The sequence below is a fragment of the Anguilla anguilla genome, chromosome 2 (assembly GCF_013347855.1).
Source record: "Anguilla anguilla isolate fAngAng1 chromosome 2, fAngAng1.pri, whole genome shotgun sequence".
In the NCBI taxonomy this organism is placed as follows: Eukaryota; Metazoa; Chordata; class Actinopteri; order Anguilliformes; family Anguillidae; genus Anguilla; species Anguilla anguilla.
Genome location: NC_049202.1, coordinates 14,247,242 through 14,265,627, shown reverse-complemented (window position 1 = coordinate 14,265,627; position 18,386 = coordinate 14,247,242). Strand labels below are relative to the sequence as shown.

The 18,386-nt window shown below is 39.9% G+C and overlaps 1 protein-coding gene across 1 annotated transcript; it reads right to left on the bottom strand.

The window, feature by feature from the left end:
- Window positions 1-9,594: 9,594 nt before the first annotated feature.
- acadsb (acyl-CoA dehydrogenase short/branched chain) lies at window positions 9,595-16,926 on the bottom strand. The gene is made up of 11 exons (XM_035399460.1): window positions 16,840-16,926; window positions 15,902-16,067; window positions 15,385-15,485; window positions 14,882-15,088; window positions 14,345-14,515; window positions 13,914-14,039; window positions 13,730-13,822; window positions 13,484-13,573; window positions 13,154-13,291; window positions 12,513-12,612; window positions 9,595-11,714 (listed from the first exon to the last, which is right to left on the bottom strand). Exons 1-11 carry the CDS (start codon window positions 16,870-16,872, stop codon window positions 11,638-11,640), a joined length of 1,302 nt encoding a protein of 433 aa, XP_035255351.1. The 5' UTR covers window positions 16,873-16,926; the 3' UTR covers window positions 9,595-11,637.
- Between the last annotated feature and the right edge of the window lie 1,460 nt (window positions 16,927-18,386).

Sequence of the window (18,386 nt, the reverse complement as noted above, 5' to 3'; positions counted from 1 at the left end):
CTACTTGGGTGACCCTGTGATTACACCGCGTGACGCAAGGCGGAGGAGATCAGCCACAGATCACAAACATTATCGCAACTACTTGTGTGACAATTGCTGTTTTGTTTGCTCTTCATCTCCCAGTCCTCCCTCTCTTCTTCTGCTTGGTAGAGTGCGCTATTACAACATGCGATTAGTATGCATGGCTTCTTCAGCTATGGGGGTGTGCAAACATATAGCATGCTGGGGGTTGGGAAAAATTCTACCTGAAAATGGGAACCGGGGCAGGTTCTTTTCTGTCAACAGCCTGCATCAATCTCACGTCCTCATGTACAGTACATCTCATCCTCTGTTGGCAAGAGCAGCAGCATCTGCTTTGCGTATCGGTAAGCTAAAATAGGCTTTCAGTCCAGCAATTATAAATGAATCTTCAGGGTTCATTTTAATTATTATTCACCTTCACACCCCCACAACAGGAGGGAGCTCCATGGAGTTTTGGCTCCACAGATTTCCCCATGAAGTCCTGAGGGCAGGGAGCAAATTAACCATTAGCCGATTTATGGTCGTAAATTACAGGTCCCCTCAGAAGGACCACAAATCAACTTGATACAAACAAAGGACCCCCTGTCTGGGTCACGATTGGAGGGCATAATTAAGAATATCACTGAGAAGGTAGAAAGACACGTCTCGTTCCATAGAGCTATAACGCAGCAGAGGGAGGCCTGGGAGGGCTTGCCAATATATACAGGAGTTGTTTGAAAACAAGGGCTCCACGTATTGGCAAGCGTTTTACGACACTTTCAGTTCTCTTTAAAAGGTTATATTTCCTCACTTTATTTGTCCTCAGAGGAACAAGTGTGCTGTGTTACTCAAGAAGCAGGTATTGGATAAAAGAGCTTTGCACCAGAAGAGAATTTGGTGACTAGTATAACCGATACATCTAGAAAAACGAGCAATTCTCATGCATTAAGCTATAGGTCAACCACTCCAATTAGTCAATAAGATGAAGAATTGATAGTCCCTTAAAAATCTTAAAGACATGATTTAAAAAATAATCAATGGAGAGGGGATAGGCATTAACCATTTGTGTAGTCACTACAATGGCTTCAATGACATCATACTACCATCTCTTGAACTCTTAAGAAATGTATTCTTAGACTGAGAATGGAAGTTTTATTAAGGGTCTTATTGTCTTTTGTCTTTTATCCTTAATGATTCAAGGGTGCAGTTTTTACAGCTCCTAGTCCTATTTGTATACTTATTCCTTTGAGATAGAAATGCAGGTAAGATGATGAGAGAGAGAGAGAGAGAGAGAGAGAGGGAGGGAGGGAAGGGGCAGACAATGAAGGAAACAGGGTGCTGCTCAATGGGAGCAATCCACATCCTGTTATATTATGTCAAGGCACACAGCAGTATCATGTATTAACAGATGACAAATGTGTACTCATAGAACATCAATTGGCCATTATTAGTGTCTATTGACATGCTGGGCCATGAAATGGAGAGGGTCCCCACACTCATTTTTCACACTTTGCTCTTTTCTCCCTGATATGGTTTTAATGTTTATTCATGTTTTTGCCCATTTATAAAAAATAAATTAAAAAATAAATAAATAAAAATAATGATAATCTACTCATGGATTAAACAATATTAAATTAAACTGGGTCATATAAACTAGCTCAGCTCTGCAGAGGTTTACCCCAGCTCAGGCTATGAAACCTAGCCAGTATAAATTCAGTTTGCTATTAATCTGTGAAGGTCAGTACTTGTAAAGAAGCACCTGTTTTTGAAATTTGACCCACATTCTCTTATATAAAGCCGATTTTTAAGTAAAAAATAAACTCTGTCCTTTCATCAGTTTGTACTTTACATTGTTTTTCAGCAAACACTTTTTGGAAAGCAAAGCAGCTTATATTTCTTCCTCTTTCTGCTGGAAGTGGGGTAGGGAATACAAAATAACGTAACTTGTAAAATTGCATCTCATGTAACTTTTTCCAGGGTTTGTTCAGTGAGGTAATTTTTGCAATTTAATATTTATCGGCACAAGTTATTAATGGTGTTTCTTCAGTCAACCTGTGGCAAGGCATTTTCTGCACACTGAATTGACACTCACTTGTGGTAAATAATGAATTTTGGAGCTTTTCCACTGTGCTTGTGAGATCACACCCTTACAATGGCTGTAACAGCCAGAAAACATTAGCAATTAGCATTAGCAACATTAGCATTCAAGTTGTGGACATGGTTGATATGACACTGAATCAAAGAGAAAGTGGATCTCCACTGTGTTTTTCATATTTATTTGATTATTTATTATTTTTTTTTGCCATATCAAATATCAGAAACATTTCGCAATTATATTACATTACCTCACAATACAAATAATCTAATGGGATCCTTACTTCAGGCTGAATAGAGGTCTAGCCCAACCATTGATAGATTGATAGTCTTAATATGCTGTATATTCTTTCTTTCTGTATATACTGTATAAGTGTATATATATATATATATATATTTTTTTTTTTTTTTTTTTTTTTTTTCTTCTTTTCCCATCCACATCCAGATGGGTTTTAGGTGAGATATGTCTGGGTGTTTTATAGAGTGACCCTAATAAACTGCAGTGTGGCGTGGCAGGTTTGTCACTGTCACAGGTGAAAAATGTAATTAATGGGGCCCGGAGCCGGGCTGCCCGGCGCGTTCCCTTTAAATACTTCTCCAGCTGACTGGGTTTTGCCGGAGCCCAGCTGGACACGGCCGCGGCCGATCGATAAGGTCGGGGGTCAGTCATCCCTCCCGTCATCTCCTGGCTAACGATGCCTGCAGGAGCCGCGCGCGGTCCGCCATGCCTCCATCACGGCCGTCATTAACCTCTCCCTTCTGCGCGAATCCCTCGCTCTCGCGCACCGACACCAGGCCTGCGCTTTTGCAGCGCAGGTAACAAGCACACACGACCACACAAACAAAGAGTCTGTGCAGTTAGTCTTTCACCTCACAGCAACGTGTACATACCGTACTGCGTATATGTGCGCAGTGCACTCTTTCTCTTACTGCGCACCTGCTTTCTCTTACTGCACACGACTAATGTTAACAGTCACCAAGTAGAAATCTATTTGTTTTGTCTTTTCACTTTTCTTGTAGGTAAATTAAGAGAAATGCTTTTTGATTATGTCTAGTACATTAACTTAGGCTTCCTCATGGATTAATGAAACCATGGAGGAGCTGCAACATGTCATGCATTCATTACCATTAATTTCAGTAACACTTGTTTGTATTTTTATGTGTTTCTACATATTTAAACCTAAAATGTGTTTCTACAATATTACATGTCATAAAAAATGAACTAAAATGAGCTGAACTCAACATGTTGGCATGAATGCACTGCATAGTTATTGCTAAGTGCTATTATAGTTTAAATTAAGTAGCTGGACTGGATGTCTCCTTAAATCTATAAAAAAAGGCAAACAGGTCTCGGGAATCTGGATGATTCTGGCAGCCCCAACCCCAAAGGAATTATTTTCCACTTGTTTTCATGAAACCCGGTAATACTACTACTGCTACTACTACTATTACTACTAATACTAATAATAATCACCAAAATAAAAACAACAACATGAAAGACTGATGACAAACAAAATAAATATGAATGAGAGGAACTGTCACAGTGAACATTGTTTTGTCTGACATAAGTGTGTTTTATGCATTGGCTCAGAGCTGAAATCACACAGGCCGCTGGCCAGTGGATCAAGAATGTTTTAAAATGGGCGGGAGCAGTTACTAAATTATCCCTGGACGGGCTGGGCAATCCATTAAGCCGTTCTGTTACTGTGAGTGAAATACTCGTAATAAGGTGACTGTAGGCTCAGAAATATCATTCAGGAAAGTGAGCTATGGTTATCAGGTGACACACGAGAAAAATGTCCCCACTTTTCAAGTTGTACAAATTACATTTGGCCATAGTAACTCAAAACTGGACACTTAATTTCAAGTTGTGTCTGACTGATATGGTCAAAAGCTATTACATCATCCGCTTTATTTGTTGCCTGCAGTTCTTAGGTTCGGATCCTCAAATGAATGATAGTAAACTGCCACTGTCGTCCATGTTACGCCGTTTGACTGGGTCTGGATGGTATTCATTGTAGTTTAAAATAGTACTTCAAAGCAGGCCTAATGTCAGGAGCCAGGTTTGACAGTTGCTGCACCTGCACCAGAGACCAACATCCCAAACTAATATCAGTAACAACTATTAATAACATTAGAAAAAAATCAAATGGCACAAAAAGATGTGGATTTCATTAAAATATCAACAAAATATGTTAAGTCAGAGGTGGTAACATGAATATTGTTGACAGAATATTACTAAATGAAATTCAGAAGTCCAGAATTTTGCCTTTACACATGAATGTGAGAGGGACTCAAATTTCACATTTTTTTAAACTGTAGCTTCATGGTGTTACTTTAACACAAACAAATGTAGCGGAATATATTCTGAAGGCACAGTGGTAATGTTTAAAACTAATATCTAACATTGAGATCTAAACAACACCTGGAGTCCAATTCTGCAAACTACTCGAATTCTGTCTGTATAGCTGGACAGTCTTGAAAACTGAACAGAACTGTCATATACCTCAGTATGCCTTCCAAAGGTAGAACTAAGCGGGGGATGTTTTGGATCATGCAGGAAATTAATCAAGGAAATGGGTTTTATGTGACATATACGAAATCCAATCTGTCCTTTATGCGCGTGTGGCTTGTTCCAATTCTCGAGGACTGCGCGCCCCTTTATGAAAAGCTACTTGTTCCCTGCATAATTAGAGTTCTCGTAGCCGCTTTAAAAAGAGGGGGCGGAGAAGGGGGAGGAGGACCTTGTTTGCCAATGTAAAGTGTGATCCAGATAATAGCATTTTCATCAAAGGCAGCAATTACATTCATTAGACGAGCTCCGGCGTGGTAGCTAGGAAATCGAGAGGTGGGAGACTGAAAAGCTCAATACTCGCTTTCTTTATTCTAATCCGTTCCCTTTTCCTCTTTTTCAAATGCCCCATGCCGAGTCGGAGATCTTGAGGAATAAATAGATTCCGAACAAGAGGAATAAATAATGCCGCAGAAGTCCCCCTTCACCTTTCCGTTGTAATGAAACTAGCAGTGGCGCCTGTGAAGACTTGTTACTATAGCTGCACTTTTCAAGAACCAAAAATCCTTTCTGTAGTGCTAATATCCTACGCAGCTTTTAAATGAGCTCAGCATATGACGGTAGCCTTGAAAAAGGCTCCAGGGCTTCTCAAAATTAATTCCCCCTGCCTTTCAGATGGAAATGAATTGTTTTGTGTTCGGTAAAACTGCAAACAGTACATAAATCAACCCGTTTAGTGGAGACACAAGCTTTTTTAATTTAGTCCCTTTAGATCTGAATTAGGATAAGTGGATAACTCTGACTTTCTTTATAAGCAGGTGTAAACTAGAGGGGTTGCATGTAAAGGGCAAAGGGCATATGCAAATACATGAAACTGGCGCAATACCAAGCTGCATCGTGGACCGAATTCCAGTTTGACTTTTTAAACAAGGAATTGTGAGAAAATGCATGCAATACGAAATATAGGCTACATATACTTTTAAAAAAATGTCTAACAAATATAAGCAAAGTCTACATTTTAGTTTGCATTGCGAAGTACTTGAAAACCAACTAAGTATGCACACATTGATATAGCCTACATAAACATCTGTGTACAAAAAGAATGTATTGAAAGCACAATGGCGATAAATGGCAAGTTGCAAATTATGATAGCAATTGATAGTCTCCTTCCTTGCAGCATTGAGCCTGGCTTCGTAGCTGGAAGGAAGGGAGCTGAATCATGAAACAATATTTTAAAATTTAAGCCCATAAAGAGAAACCCACATAATTTCCAATATAGCCAAGTGCCACAGTCCACGTATTAATGTATCTTGTGACAAATGTCTTCCATTTTCAGCTTGGAATTCTTCATAAACAAATCACAGGTTCCAATATTCTCATTTTTCCTCATTTGTTAGACCTGCAAAGAAAAGGTTGGAACCACTGCACAACCAAGAAGGAATCATGATTCACAAACCTCGATTTGAACGATCCGTAAAAAAAGAAAAAAAGAGGCAAATTTCCTTCGCTCACAACTGGATTAAGATACACATCTGGTGGTAGGACATATGGTAAAGCACATGGCTCTTTCATTACACCAATAAATAAATAAACTAGAACCCAATCTGAATCATACAGGGAAAATAAATGCAATCATTGAGATAAAAAAAAAAATCAAGAAGGATAAGGGTGATAATTCATTTCACCTACTCTGTACAAATCCACCAAACTCAAAGAGATACGCATAGCATTTCTGAAAACTTGTAGACATCCCATAAAATGGTAATGCATTTCAAATGCACTTGTCCTGTTCAAATCTAGATTCATCACTGGTATCCACACCTTTAAGGACTTGCAGAGTCAGTTGTTGCAGTTCACCGTAGCAACAATGGTGAAATTTATTGGTGAACCTCACTGATAAATACCTGAAGAAGAGAAAACTTTCTTACACATATTTTTTCAGTTAGAAATGAACGCTTAGCTTTGTGATCCTCTTCTTAATTGTCTCAGAGCCGGTGCTCAGAGCAGTTTAGATACAGTGAAAAAAAACACCAAAGACTGTAGATGTTCTGTGAACTGCTCTCTTAGTTCATCGTCATTTATTTCCCTGAGGAAAACTGTTCTAGAAAACACACTGTAGGAACATTGATCAGTGTTTATTATTGAGTCATCTTGCATGTTTTCCAGGCAGATGAAGTGACAGTACCTCTCCAGAGCTCCTGGATGCATAGGGGCCCCTTTACTACTTACTTTGAAGTCCAGAATGATGCCATCCTTTGTGTGTAATTGTATGCAACTGTACAATAGTGCTGTTTAATAACATTAATCATTTAGCTATTTTACAAATATCTGAACAATAAATTGCTCCTGTAAAATTTGGAGTAATTTATACAGATTGTTAGCTGCGTTTTGATTGCCTATAAAATTATAGTCCCACTAACATTGCAATTTTCAAAAGACCTTGAAAATGAATTGGTTTTTCTCTGCGGTCTGAAAGGTTGACATTTACTGTTGTTCCTTTGGCTATTCAAACATGTTTCTGACAGCAGTAAAAAGAGAAGTATAGCATCTGCCAGTAACTCCTGTTTAGCAAATAAACAAGATAAAAAAACAGACCAATGTAGTAATGGTGGTAACATTTTCAGTGCATTTGAGGTCAGGTACCATCCAGAGAGGACATCTTCATTCAAAAGAAGCAAGCTAAGCACCCAGCAATCATATTTTACAGGGTCCATTGTTATTGCCAAATTGTGAGGGGTGGAAAATTGTACTGGAGTGGAAATAAGTATTCATAAATTCAGTCCATATTCATTGCTCCTCTGGCCTGTGAAACAAGGTGCATCTTTACTCACATTTTCAGCATACAAAACTGCTCCCAGGCATTAAAAACATTAGTAATGTCAGTACTGGCACAATTCATTATCTTAGCTGGCTGGTTGTTTTACATAGCACTAAATACAGAAGAAACCACAACATAGTACCAAAACTAGCTTCACTGTCAGCTGCCTCAAAACTGATGAATGCTATCTGCCCTTTTCAGGAAAAACCTTTTAAGGAATTTTGTGGAAAAACCTCCCACTAATTAAATTTATATGTGTAAGCATCTCTGTGAGCCCTGTTTTGTGAACCAAAACAGGTGATTAAGTTCATCAAAGGACTATTGGATTCTGTGCAGGAATCATCAGATTGAATTGAACAATTTTTCTTATTTTCACTTGAATATATATCATTTATTTTTATTATCCAAAGAGGTAACTTTGCCAGCTGTTACAGCCACCTGTCTGATTCTGCCCAATGGACTGGTCTCCAATAAATCTTGTTCCACTGACAAATGACGGCTGCTATGGGTGAATTATTTATTGTAAGTTCTCAGTCTGAAACTTGATAATTAAATTGAAACAAAACAGCATTAAGGGCAACAGGCTATTAGAAGGTGTTGTAATTGACCGCTGGTTTTGTCGCAGTAAGGTAGGACAACGGATACATTTACCCCAGCTGTTCCACTCCATGCCAATCATTACAATACAACAGGAAAGAGTCTGGTCTCATTCATTAGTCATTTCAAATGACCTCTCAATATGCAGATGACATTTACACAAAATTTAAATGTCTGTCAGTAATGAACATAGCAATATTTTTTAATTGTGCCTTATAAAAGCTAGGTTTTGATCAAAAAGATTAAAATCTTTAAAAATATGGTTGTACAGAAAAATAAGTATGAACGCTTTAAACAGCATCACACTATTTGAAAATATGGTTTTAGAAAACTGCACATAAAGATGCTCACCAGAAGCCATCCGTAGGTGGGATGTGCTTAATGATATGCTAATTGTTCCACAAAATGACCAATCAATGAGCAGGGAGTGTCAAGTAGTATAATAAAACTTGCACGAGTTCTGAATGGTGGCTTGGCAACTGCATGCCACTACAGTGATTTAGTTCTGGCACCTCATGAACCCTTGCTGTAGGATCATCTTGATGTGATGACACACACGCCCTTATTCAGCTCAACTTGGGGAGAGGCTAATGTGACAGTTACCCTTGCATGTCAGACTTAAATAAAATACAGAACCGTATTTGACATTTTTGGCATTAGTTCAGATTATGTGTGACATCATAGGCTCAGACAAATGCTTGTGCGTTCCTCTTTCTTGTTAACTGCTATCCTGTGGTTTTGTTTAAGGCAAAACCTGAATAATATTTATCATTTGTATAATCAAATTACTCAAACTGAAAAAATTCATTAATTTCACAGCACTGCAGGTGAGAAATCTATGCATCCACTGTAGTTTAAAAAAATTGAAAGTTCCTATGCATTTGGGCATTATGCAATAATTTTAACAATTTAATTTTTTTTTTTTTTTTTTGGGAATAGCACCAAGTCTCACATTTCAATACAGCTTTATTTGGCTGTATGGATGCACGTCCTCAGACATCATTTTTCATGAGTGAACCTGTTAATGTACTGGCATTGTATAATCCATTTGAAGCACGGTACACTTTCATCAGAGTATAGCCTGACATCATGCGCCACCTAGTGTCTACTGCTCATATTGCTATTGAGCAATAGAGGCAGGTTAGGTATAACAATGTTTACATGCAACCTACTAATCAGTAGTTTATAATATTTACAATAAACCACTTAATCTTTTTATAAACACTGTAAAACAGCTAATTTAAAATCACATTTTATCATTCAGTATTTCAACAATGATCATCCAAAATGAGAGAGGCAGAACTAATATTCTTGTAATTAATATTCTATTTAACAGAATTAACAGAACAGACTCATATTTTTAATCCCTTGTCCTTGTAGATTAGTTTATGAACATGTTCATCACTAATAATGTTTTGCAACTTTAGCATTTGCATTTTCAGATGAGAGACTTCATTTCGAAGCATTCATCAATAAGGCTTTAAAAGTGTGGCTTTCTACTAAGAAGGTGAAACAGTCAGGGTGTATCCATGCCAGGTCTTATTCAGCCAAGTAAAAACAAAACACAGACAAATACATTTGAATATTCTATATTTATTGGAAGTCTCTGTTCTACAGTGTTAAAATAGCTTTTTGAAACAAACACAGACCGTTAATTTTTCAGAACCATTTTTAACCCATTAAACTGTGACTAGAAGTGTATACAGAATGTTATCAAATGGACAGATACACACTTTCTTTTCCAAGGTTTCCAATATGAAGCCCATTCACATCACAGTGATGATGAGGGATCTGAACCCAGAGAAACAGGCTATGTGTCTAAGCTGCTCCATCTCTCTATGCTCACATGAGTCCACAATGCTATCATAGAGCTCAGGTATCAAGGCATGTGTCTCTATTGCTGCTCTCCCCCTGCTTTTTGTCTCTAATCTCTTACTGGGGGACATGGGGGTGGGGCAGTGTGGTTGGACAAAAAAAATAATTCTGACCTTAAGGCACTGACACATGCACAAGTTCTGAAATTCACCCAAACAGAAAAATTAAGGAACAAACCTTCATGAGGAACAGTGAACAAAGGACAGTGGATACAAATCTCATTCAGTCACGTGTACACCTGTATTTGCGATTATGATTAAACTGCCCTAAAATATTAATGTGCTTCGAGCATTATTGAAAAACCTGGAAACGGACATGAAAACACCACAAGGGAAACACAGCTACTGTCTCAATAAAAGCCATATGGGAAGGAAACCGGAAGCGGAACACTGCTTTAAATTGGTTACTTAAACATAACATGGTTCCATTCAAGCTATGCTTGCATTTCTCAATTTGTCAACTGCATTTAAAGGAAGCAGAACTACCTTATAGTTACGACAGAAAAATTCAAGTGGAACCAATCTATTCTGTATTGGAATTGCAAATGAATTATGGGGGGGGGGTGGGAGTGCTTTTTATACTATACATAGCACACCTAGTGCCAGTCATCAGTAACAGTTTTCTTAACTTCACTATACTAGTCAAAGAGCTGCCTAACGTATTAGCAACAGTAGCGCATCGACACTACTGGATTTACATTTAATGACAAACAGCCAGTGGGATAGCAGCAAGAAATATTGGTACATTTTGCTCATGTGTCCTGCCAGTATAATTTAAAAACAGGTTATTGGATATCCCCGCCGAGTAGAACGTAATCATTTAGTGTATAGTTGATATGTGAAGAAATCAAAACTACTGCACACTGATATTAAAATGCTTGATTAAACTGTTGTTGCTTTGAAATCATGACGACAAAGGTTCAGCACAGCAATATTCTACAAAAAATACACAACTTCTTAAAGCATTTTCCCACCCACGCTCCAAACCCTGCCTTAGGGCCATATTTACTAAGCATGCGGCAAATTACTGATTACTAATTATTCTGCGTCGCTGCATGTTTTCAATTTAGCGGGGTATTTACTAACACTGGTCATGTAAATGAGCACAGCCGCAGTGAGTTTATTTGAATGGACTGCCCGGCATTTAAGATGCGTTTTGCGCATGGCAGAAAAGCAACACCGCTCTGTAAAAACTTCAGAACTCAGTTTTAATATTTCAAGTTGTTTAATTTGTATCCAAAGACCAACCATCTCCAAAGTCACTGTCTCGCAACTTCTCTAGATGGAGGCACGTGCTTTAAACGTAGAGAAGAATCGCCATAAACGCTTTCTAAATGGATCACGTTCAATAACGTAATGTAGGCTATAATGTGGCTACCGTAGCCATTTCATTTCCTCTACCACCTTCCAAAGGAACGCCGCACTGATATAACCTCTGCGGGAAAACTGAAAAGCTCAGCTCACTCAAAAACAGTTTTCCAGAAAACTGTTTTTGAGTGAGCTAAGTAAATAATAATAATAATAATAATAATAATAAATTTTATGTACAATAAATCAAATCATATGTCAAAGTTTAGGGATGCCGCATTTCTCTCGTTTTACCACCTTAGTAAATATGGAAAAACGCTATTTGTCTCGTTAGATTCTATAAAAGCCCAGCAGATCCTTAGTAAATATGGTCCTTAGTCTTTTATAAAAGCAGTGAATCGTCGAAAAGTCGTGGTTCAGCTGTTGCTCATAGTTCAGTGGTCATACTCTTGGTCAATGAACTTGGCCATGGTAGTGAGCTGGATATTAGTAGTGCCTTCATAAATTGTACCTGTAAAACAAAATGCAACATATGAATACATTAACAAATGCACAATAAATTGCTGAAGATCTAGAGGCCTACAAGAAACTGTGAGTGACAAAATATGATACATACAAGGGAAAAAAACAAGAAAATGAAAATGTAGATTTTTATATTAGGCCTGTAAATATACATTTAAGCTACTGAGCTGAAGCAACTCAAGTTTACCTTAAAAAATACTTACACCAATTGTCGCCCTAATAAATGACAATATAAAGCACGTTTTTCTGCTTAAAAAAAGATACAGCTTTGACCAGACTGGAACTCAATCCCTTAGGTCACTCTGACACTAAAGAAAGGAAAGGAACCATTCTACCTGGACAACTTCTGGGCTGGACGGCCATTTACTGCCATCCATTTCTGCCCATTCAATGTCAGCCAATGACATAACAGCAGGGCAGCGTCGAGTTACTAGGCTCCCACGCTGCCGTATCCCACAATGCTTTGTTCCCATCTGATAGGCGCAGGCCACAAAGCTTGTTGCAATGTCACAACAGTCAGAGATAATATCAGCCCAGAAATACCAAACTAGATGCACTTGGGAGTACAGAACATTGGCTGTAAGGAGCTACCATTCAGCTGAACAGGTTCGGCTTTTCAACTGGCCTTGTATGAGAATGCAAAGGTTCATAGAGCACAAAGGAGATTAAATGTATGGAAGGAAGAAAGAAAGAAAAAAAACAATCACCATGCTTTAACCACTTAGGATTGTAAAAAGAGGGAAAGGCACCAGAAAACCTCCCACAGGCTGACAGGAAACACACTCACCTATTTTGCAGTCTCTGTAGTACTTCTCTATAGGGTAATCTTTAGTGAAGCCCACCCCTCCCATCCATTCTATGCATTTTGATGTTGTCAAAGTCGCAACCTAAGAAATGTCAAAAATAAATAAGTAAATGATCAAAACAATGTGACGTTAGTACCATAAGGACATTAACGGCTCAGCTTGTACTTGTTTTTTCTGCTTTAAACTACACATCAAACAAAGATACTGAACACATAGCCATAGCTTTGAAATAGTAAAATAAAGCCAGTAAAAGCTGGGTCCTATTACAAGTCCTGATGAATACACCCGAAATCATTTGTTTTAAATTAGAGTACTGCAACCTGAGGGAATGCCTGTCTGCAAAGGCATTGTGAATGAATGGATGAATGGACGAATGAATGAATGAATTTATTTGACAATTTAAAAACAAGATTTCATAAGACTGAATAGCAGACAGTAATCCTTTAAAAATTGTCGAGGACAGAAACACGAGAAAGCCACCATTGTGGTCATCTGACATTCGAACATAGACAAGACAGAACATCAAATACTGTACAATTAATGCAATACAAACAGATATGACAGAACAATACATTCACCACAGGACGGACAGCACATCAGTGAATTAGACTGAGTGGATCACCTCAGCAGCAAAGTACTTGGCCATGCAGGCCTCCTTGATGAAGGGTCTACCAGCCTCCTTCAGACGAGCTGCGTTATAGGTCAGGAGCCTGGCCGCCTCCAGCTGAGTGGCCACATGGGCGATCTGGTGCTGCATGCCCTACAATGAAAACCACGCCCACTCAGCCAATCACTTCCAAGCATGTCCAAACATGGGCGTTCTAGCACAGCACTGAAAATTTTTGCTTCAACCCTAATGTAGGACATTTCTATTTGTGGGGTCTCTAGCTGTTCCCACCGGGACCAGTTTTCTATTAAACAAAATAGGGGCGGCTCAAAAAAACACAGTTACCTGAAAGTCAAAAATCCGCTTGCCGAACTGAACCCTCTGCCTGGTGTAAGGAACTGCATTATCAAAGCAGCCTTGAGCAAGCCCCAGCATCTGTAAGGCAATGAAATTGAGATTGGAGGAAAGCAGGGTCAATTATGACCAGACTTGCAAAAATAATTATCACTTTGAAAGCTTCAGACACATGTAAAATTCCCAGTTTTTGATAATGGTACTGAAGCCAAGTGGCCTGTCGTCATGGTGATTCACCTGAGCTGCGATCCCAATCCTCCCCTCGTTCAGCATTCCGATGGCGTACTTATAGCCATGACCGGCTTTCCCCAGAATGTTCTTCTCCGGAACCTGTAGCAGAAGAGACGTAGGGATTACTGCACTTCAGATCATTGGTCTTGCTCTACCTCATAGCCACGTTGTTTCTGGACATGGGGCCCACCTTGACGTTGTCGAAATTGAGGGGGCAGGTGGAGGAGGCGCGCAGTCCCAACTTGTTCTCCTTTTTGCCGATCTCCAGCCCCTCTGTGTCCCGGTCCACTATGAAACAGGTGATTCCTCTGTAGCCCTGGTGGTAAAAACATAACTACAGGGTGAGTACTGGGAAGGAACAGTTCTGAGCGCAAGAAGGCTTTGTGATTCAACATCCTGAATTAAGTCTATTTATTTCCAACTGGAATCCAGATCAAAGAGTACACCAAGAAAACAGCCTTGGAAACAGAGGTCTAAGTGAAATGAATTTTGGTAATCTGATTTGTGATTCCAGTGTTTTAAGACTTAATGTGAGAGTGATCCAATCGCAGGCCTTCCATTTTCAGGGGCAGAGCGCTTGAATTTGTCCTACTCTGACGTTTCTCTGCGGGAGTCACTCACGGCCGACGGGTCCACGTTGGCCATCACCAGGAAGACCCCAGCCTGCTCTGCATTGCTGATCCACATCTTGGAGCCGTTAATGACAAAATAGTCCTTGTGTTTCTCCGCACGCGTCTTTAAAGAGAACGCGTCGCTCCCCGACCCAGCTTCTGACAGGCAGAAGCTTCCAATCTACAGGACAAAGTAAGAAACAATCCAGTAGCAGTTATTCTGTAGCAATAACAAAAAGCTGTACTGAAGATTTGTTAAAGCATGTAAAAGATTAAGATATGAAACATCTGAGAATCCAGCTACATTTGTATTATACCTACAAACCTTACCATCCACCACACCATTGTATACCCTCATGTTCTGATGAGTGCACTCAAAATGCATACTTCTAGCATTCTTAAGTACAACCTCCCTTACATAAATGGAACTAAAAGGCTACTCAAAATACAATACGAAATTGTCGATAGTAGACTGTCTGGTGGCAGGTTTAGTCAGAAGCTGCATTTGTAATGGTCCTTTCTCTCTCCCTATGGAATCCCCCCTCACCATATCTGTAGAGAGTGCGGGGAGGTACTGCTGTTTCTGGGCCTCGGTGCCAAGCTTAGTGACCAGTGTGTTGATCAGCGTGTTCTGGATATCGCAGAGCACCGCAACTGAGGGGTCCACCTTCGCCAGCTCCTCGATGACCAGGATGGAGGAGAAGAATGAAGAACCTGTGCCACCATAATCTGAGTCGATCTCGATGCCCATCAGCTGTAATTGGGAGCAGTAAGCGGGGTAAGTGGGGGGGCCAGGAAATACTAAACTTGAAGAACACATCAAGAACTTCACTGTTCATTACAGTTGTATTTATATTTTATTTGCATCAAAGCATTTACCAAAATAATACATTCAGGCAAGACAGTATCAGTAAAAAGCCCATGCATCAATGCTGTAAATCCAGACATGATCACTTGCCATTCTTATAGCCAAGCATTGACATGATTCAAGTAACACTCAGCTACTGTTATTTCAACTGCTTAACCATGGACCATGAAAAGGCAACATACCCCTTGCTCAAATAGACCATCTATCACCACCTGATCCATGGAAGAGTTTTCATCCATCTTTGACACAAATGGGGCAATGCGCTCTTGGGCAAATTTCTTGACTGTTTATAAATGAAATGATACAAATGAGTCCATCGATAGTTATTTCACTGTCTACACATTTAGCTGTCAAATTAGCTCTCATACATTCCCATGTTCTCACTTTCTTATATAGGTTAGTTATAAAAAGGATGTACGATTGGTACATGTAGCTCCTCCTATGAGTGATACTGTTCTTCAAATATGAAATACAATGAAAGAAAAAGCAATTTCTTATTTAAAGACCACAAATACATAGCCAAGATATTATTAAATGCACAAAAGATTATTTTTGTAAAATTATGTAGTCATTTGTTATGACTGGGACAAGGACCACAACAATAACATATGTGCTTCTAACTGTTCTGGTGCTCTACTGTCTCAGCTGAACTGCTGGAAACAATTCTTCCCTTTGAATTTACCAATCCTTAAAACTCACCCGCCTCCTTCATCATGGTTTCCTCTTCGGAGTAGGTCTGCAATGGTGGGTAAACTCCAGAAACCATGCCTCCCTGCTCTGCAGCTGCTTCTGCCGCGGACTGGGACGTCCCTCGCTGCAGGCTCCACTGCCTCACACACCATGGTCGGGACAAATGCCTCCCGAGCTGTGATCAAGTTCAGGTCATGCTATATATTCACTAAACAATAGAACACTATTGCACGCGCTGTCTCTTTGCGCTCTTATTTGAATTTGAAAAGCCAATATCACATTTTCACAGCTGAAGGCGAGTCCCTAATGCAATTATACGTTTGGTAACTAGTATTGGCCCCTAACGAACTTGTTCTCCCTAACAGCATGTAGCCTACCGTTGGGGCTACCTAACACCACTAGCTTCCTGACATTGCAATATCAATGTATTCATTTACAATTACTTTACATGCCATTAACTGTCACAATACCCAGCGTTACCTAACATCACAAAGCTAGTCTCCATTTTCTTGGCTTGGGGTGTATTCTGCCAGAAATGGCTAGCAAGCTAGAAAAGGAACCGATTCCGTAATTCCATTACGAGTGCAATCACTCCTAACTTTTAACAAGCATCAGATTTATACTTTCCGCAAGACAAAATGTAGTTTGCATTTCCATAAGATATACTTTCTACGTTGTATACCTGAAAAGCTGACAGATAGCTAACGTTAACCTTACCACAGTCAGTAGGTGCTAGCTGCTAGCCTGCCAAGTTGCTGTTACGCAGGAAGCTAGCTAGTTATACTAGCTCTAGCAGACTAGCTATAACTCGGAGATTGTTCTAAGGCGGTTAACTCATCGCGGTAAAAGGATAAAAATATAGCATTTCCTTGAAACAGTCGGTCAATCCTTCACTGATAAGTAATTTACTCAGGGAAAACATCATTTCATATCATCGATCCTCTCACCTTCCCACAGATCCTACTCAAGGGGGCCGCCATATTTCCCTTGTTTACATACGGGTTCTGAACAGGAAGGTGGGAGGGGTCAGGCAGTGAAGCCACGGAGGTGGGAAACAGCCTCTACTGCGCATGTGCGAAAATATTACATTTTAATACCTTTTTGTAGCCTAATAGAAACCTGCTCTCCAAAAGATGCCTTTTATTCGCATTAGCGACTTTTTAATTGAGGACTAAATACCGACTTTTCAGCGTTAAGTATTCTTCAGTGTGAAAAGAAATGACAGAGAAAGGCCTCCATATATAGTTTGTACATCTACCAGCTGATGAGTGTCTTAATTTTCTAATGCAGTCTTAAAGAAACAGTCACAAAAACAGGAACAGTTAATTTGAATAAATGTTAAGGAAACACATATTACACATTCACTTATTTTAGATTAAAGCTACTGTATGTAAACCCTCTTTTCCTACAGAGCCCTGTCTCCAATCTGTTGTCCCTATCTATACCCTGATGCCTCAGTAGCTCAGAATGCCACTGGTCAAAACTGATCAAGTGACTTCACTGATACAGCCTGAATATAGATTGAATTGCATTTTATCATGAAACTCTATTTAATTGAATTGTTTGTGAAATGGGTAATTATAACAAGTTTGCTTCCTACACATAATTAGTTGCTGTTTGGCTAAGAACATGGGGAGTAATCGTAAGCACATTACTTCATTACCAGCTTTTAAAGTTTACTGGTTGTACAATTAACAAACTTACAATATTGCTTCTTTCAATGCCCAGTAGCAGTAGCAGCTCCCTTGGCTGAGTTCTGATATCTGCTTGCAGCCAAAGACAGCAAGAGCATGCAGATCCACGCCACCCAGCAAAACATCGACACCATCTCACCTCTCCTCATCAGACAGTGAGCCTGGCAGCTTCCCCTGGCATAGCAAAGAGAGCAGAGGCAAAGATATGGGAGATTGTTAGCGACGGGTGTGATCCTACCCATCTGAAAGTCCCTGGGCCTCCCTTGCAGCGCTGGTGCAGAAGGATGACTCTGCATAGGTTACAGCCACAGGCAGCTTTATGCAGTCACCAGAAAAGGCTCAGCCCCTCCCTGGCATGGATGACACCCTGAACAGCATAGGGGCACCACCTGCTTCAGGTCCCTTGCACAGCAGCAGCCTGTCCCAAAGTGGCCTTTACCATCAGGGAGGGGCCTATGGGAATTGAACATCAAGTGACAGTGACATTTGAATGACTGATGGACCTGGTCCTAATGGACATACCAGCTGCAGTGTCGTGTACCTAGCCAATCTCCTGTTCCACGCCTCCAGGTTTGATGTAGAGCTGCAGCAATTCAGCAAGGCCAACCTCAAACCTCCCTTGAGTCTGCTGTTCCACAGGGAGACCAGCTTCCTAGGCCACGTTTTGGGGAAGGACTGGGTCGTCATTGATCCAACCAAGTGGAGATAGTGAGAAACTGGCCCACCTCTCATACTGGAAAGAGGTTCACCACTTCCTGGTGCTGGCCTCCCACCACAAGCGTTTCATCATGGACTTTGGC

What these genes read in the sequence shown, in the direction of transcription:
- acadsb (XM_035399460.1), bottom strand. Translation starts at nt 16,872, where the DNA reads ATGGCGGCCCCCTTGAGTAGGATCTGTGGGAAG. An exon ending in AGCGGATTTTTGACTTTCAG is followed by an intron (nt 13,292 to 13,483) that starts GTAACTGTGTTT and finishes TTTTCATTGTAG; the next exon opens with GGCATGCAGCACCAGATCGC. An exon ending in CCAAGTACTTTGCTGCTGAG is followed by an intron (nt 12,613 to 13,153) that starts GTGATCCACTCA and finishes GACATTTCTTAG; the next exon opens with GTTGCGACTTTGACAACATC.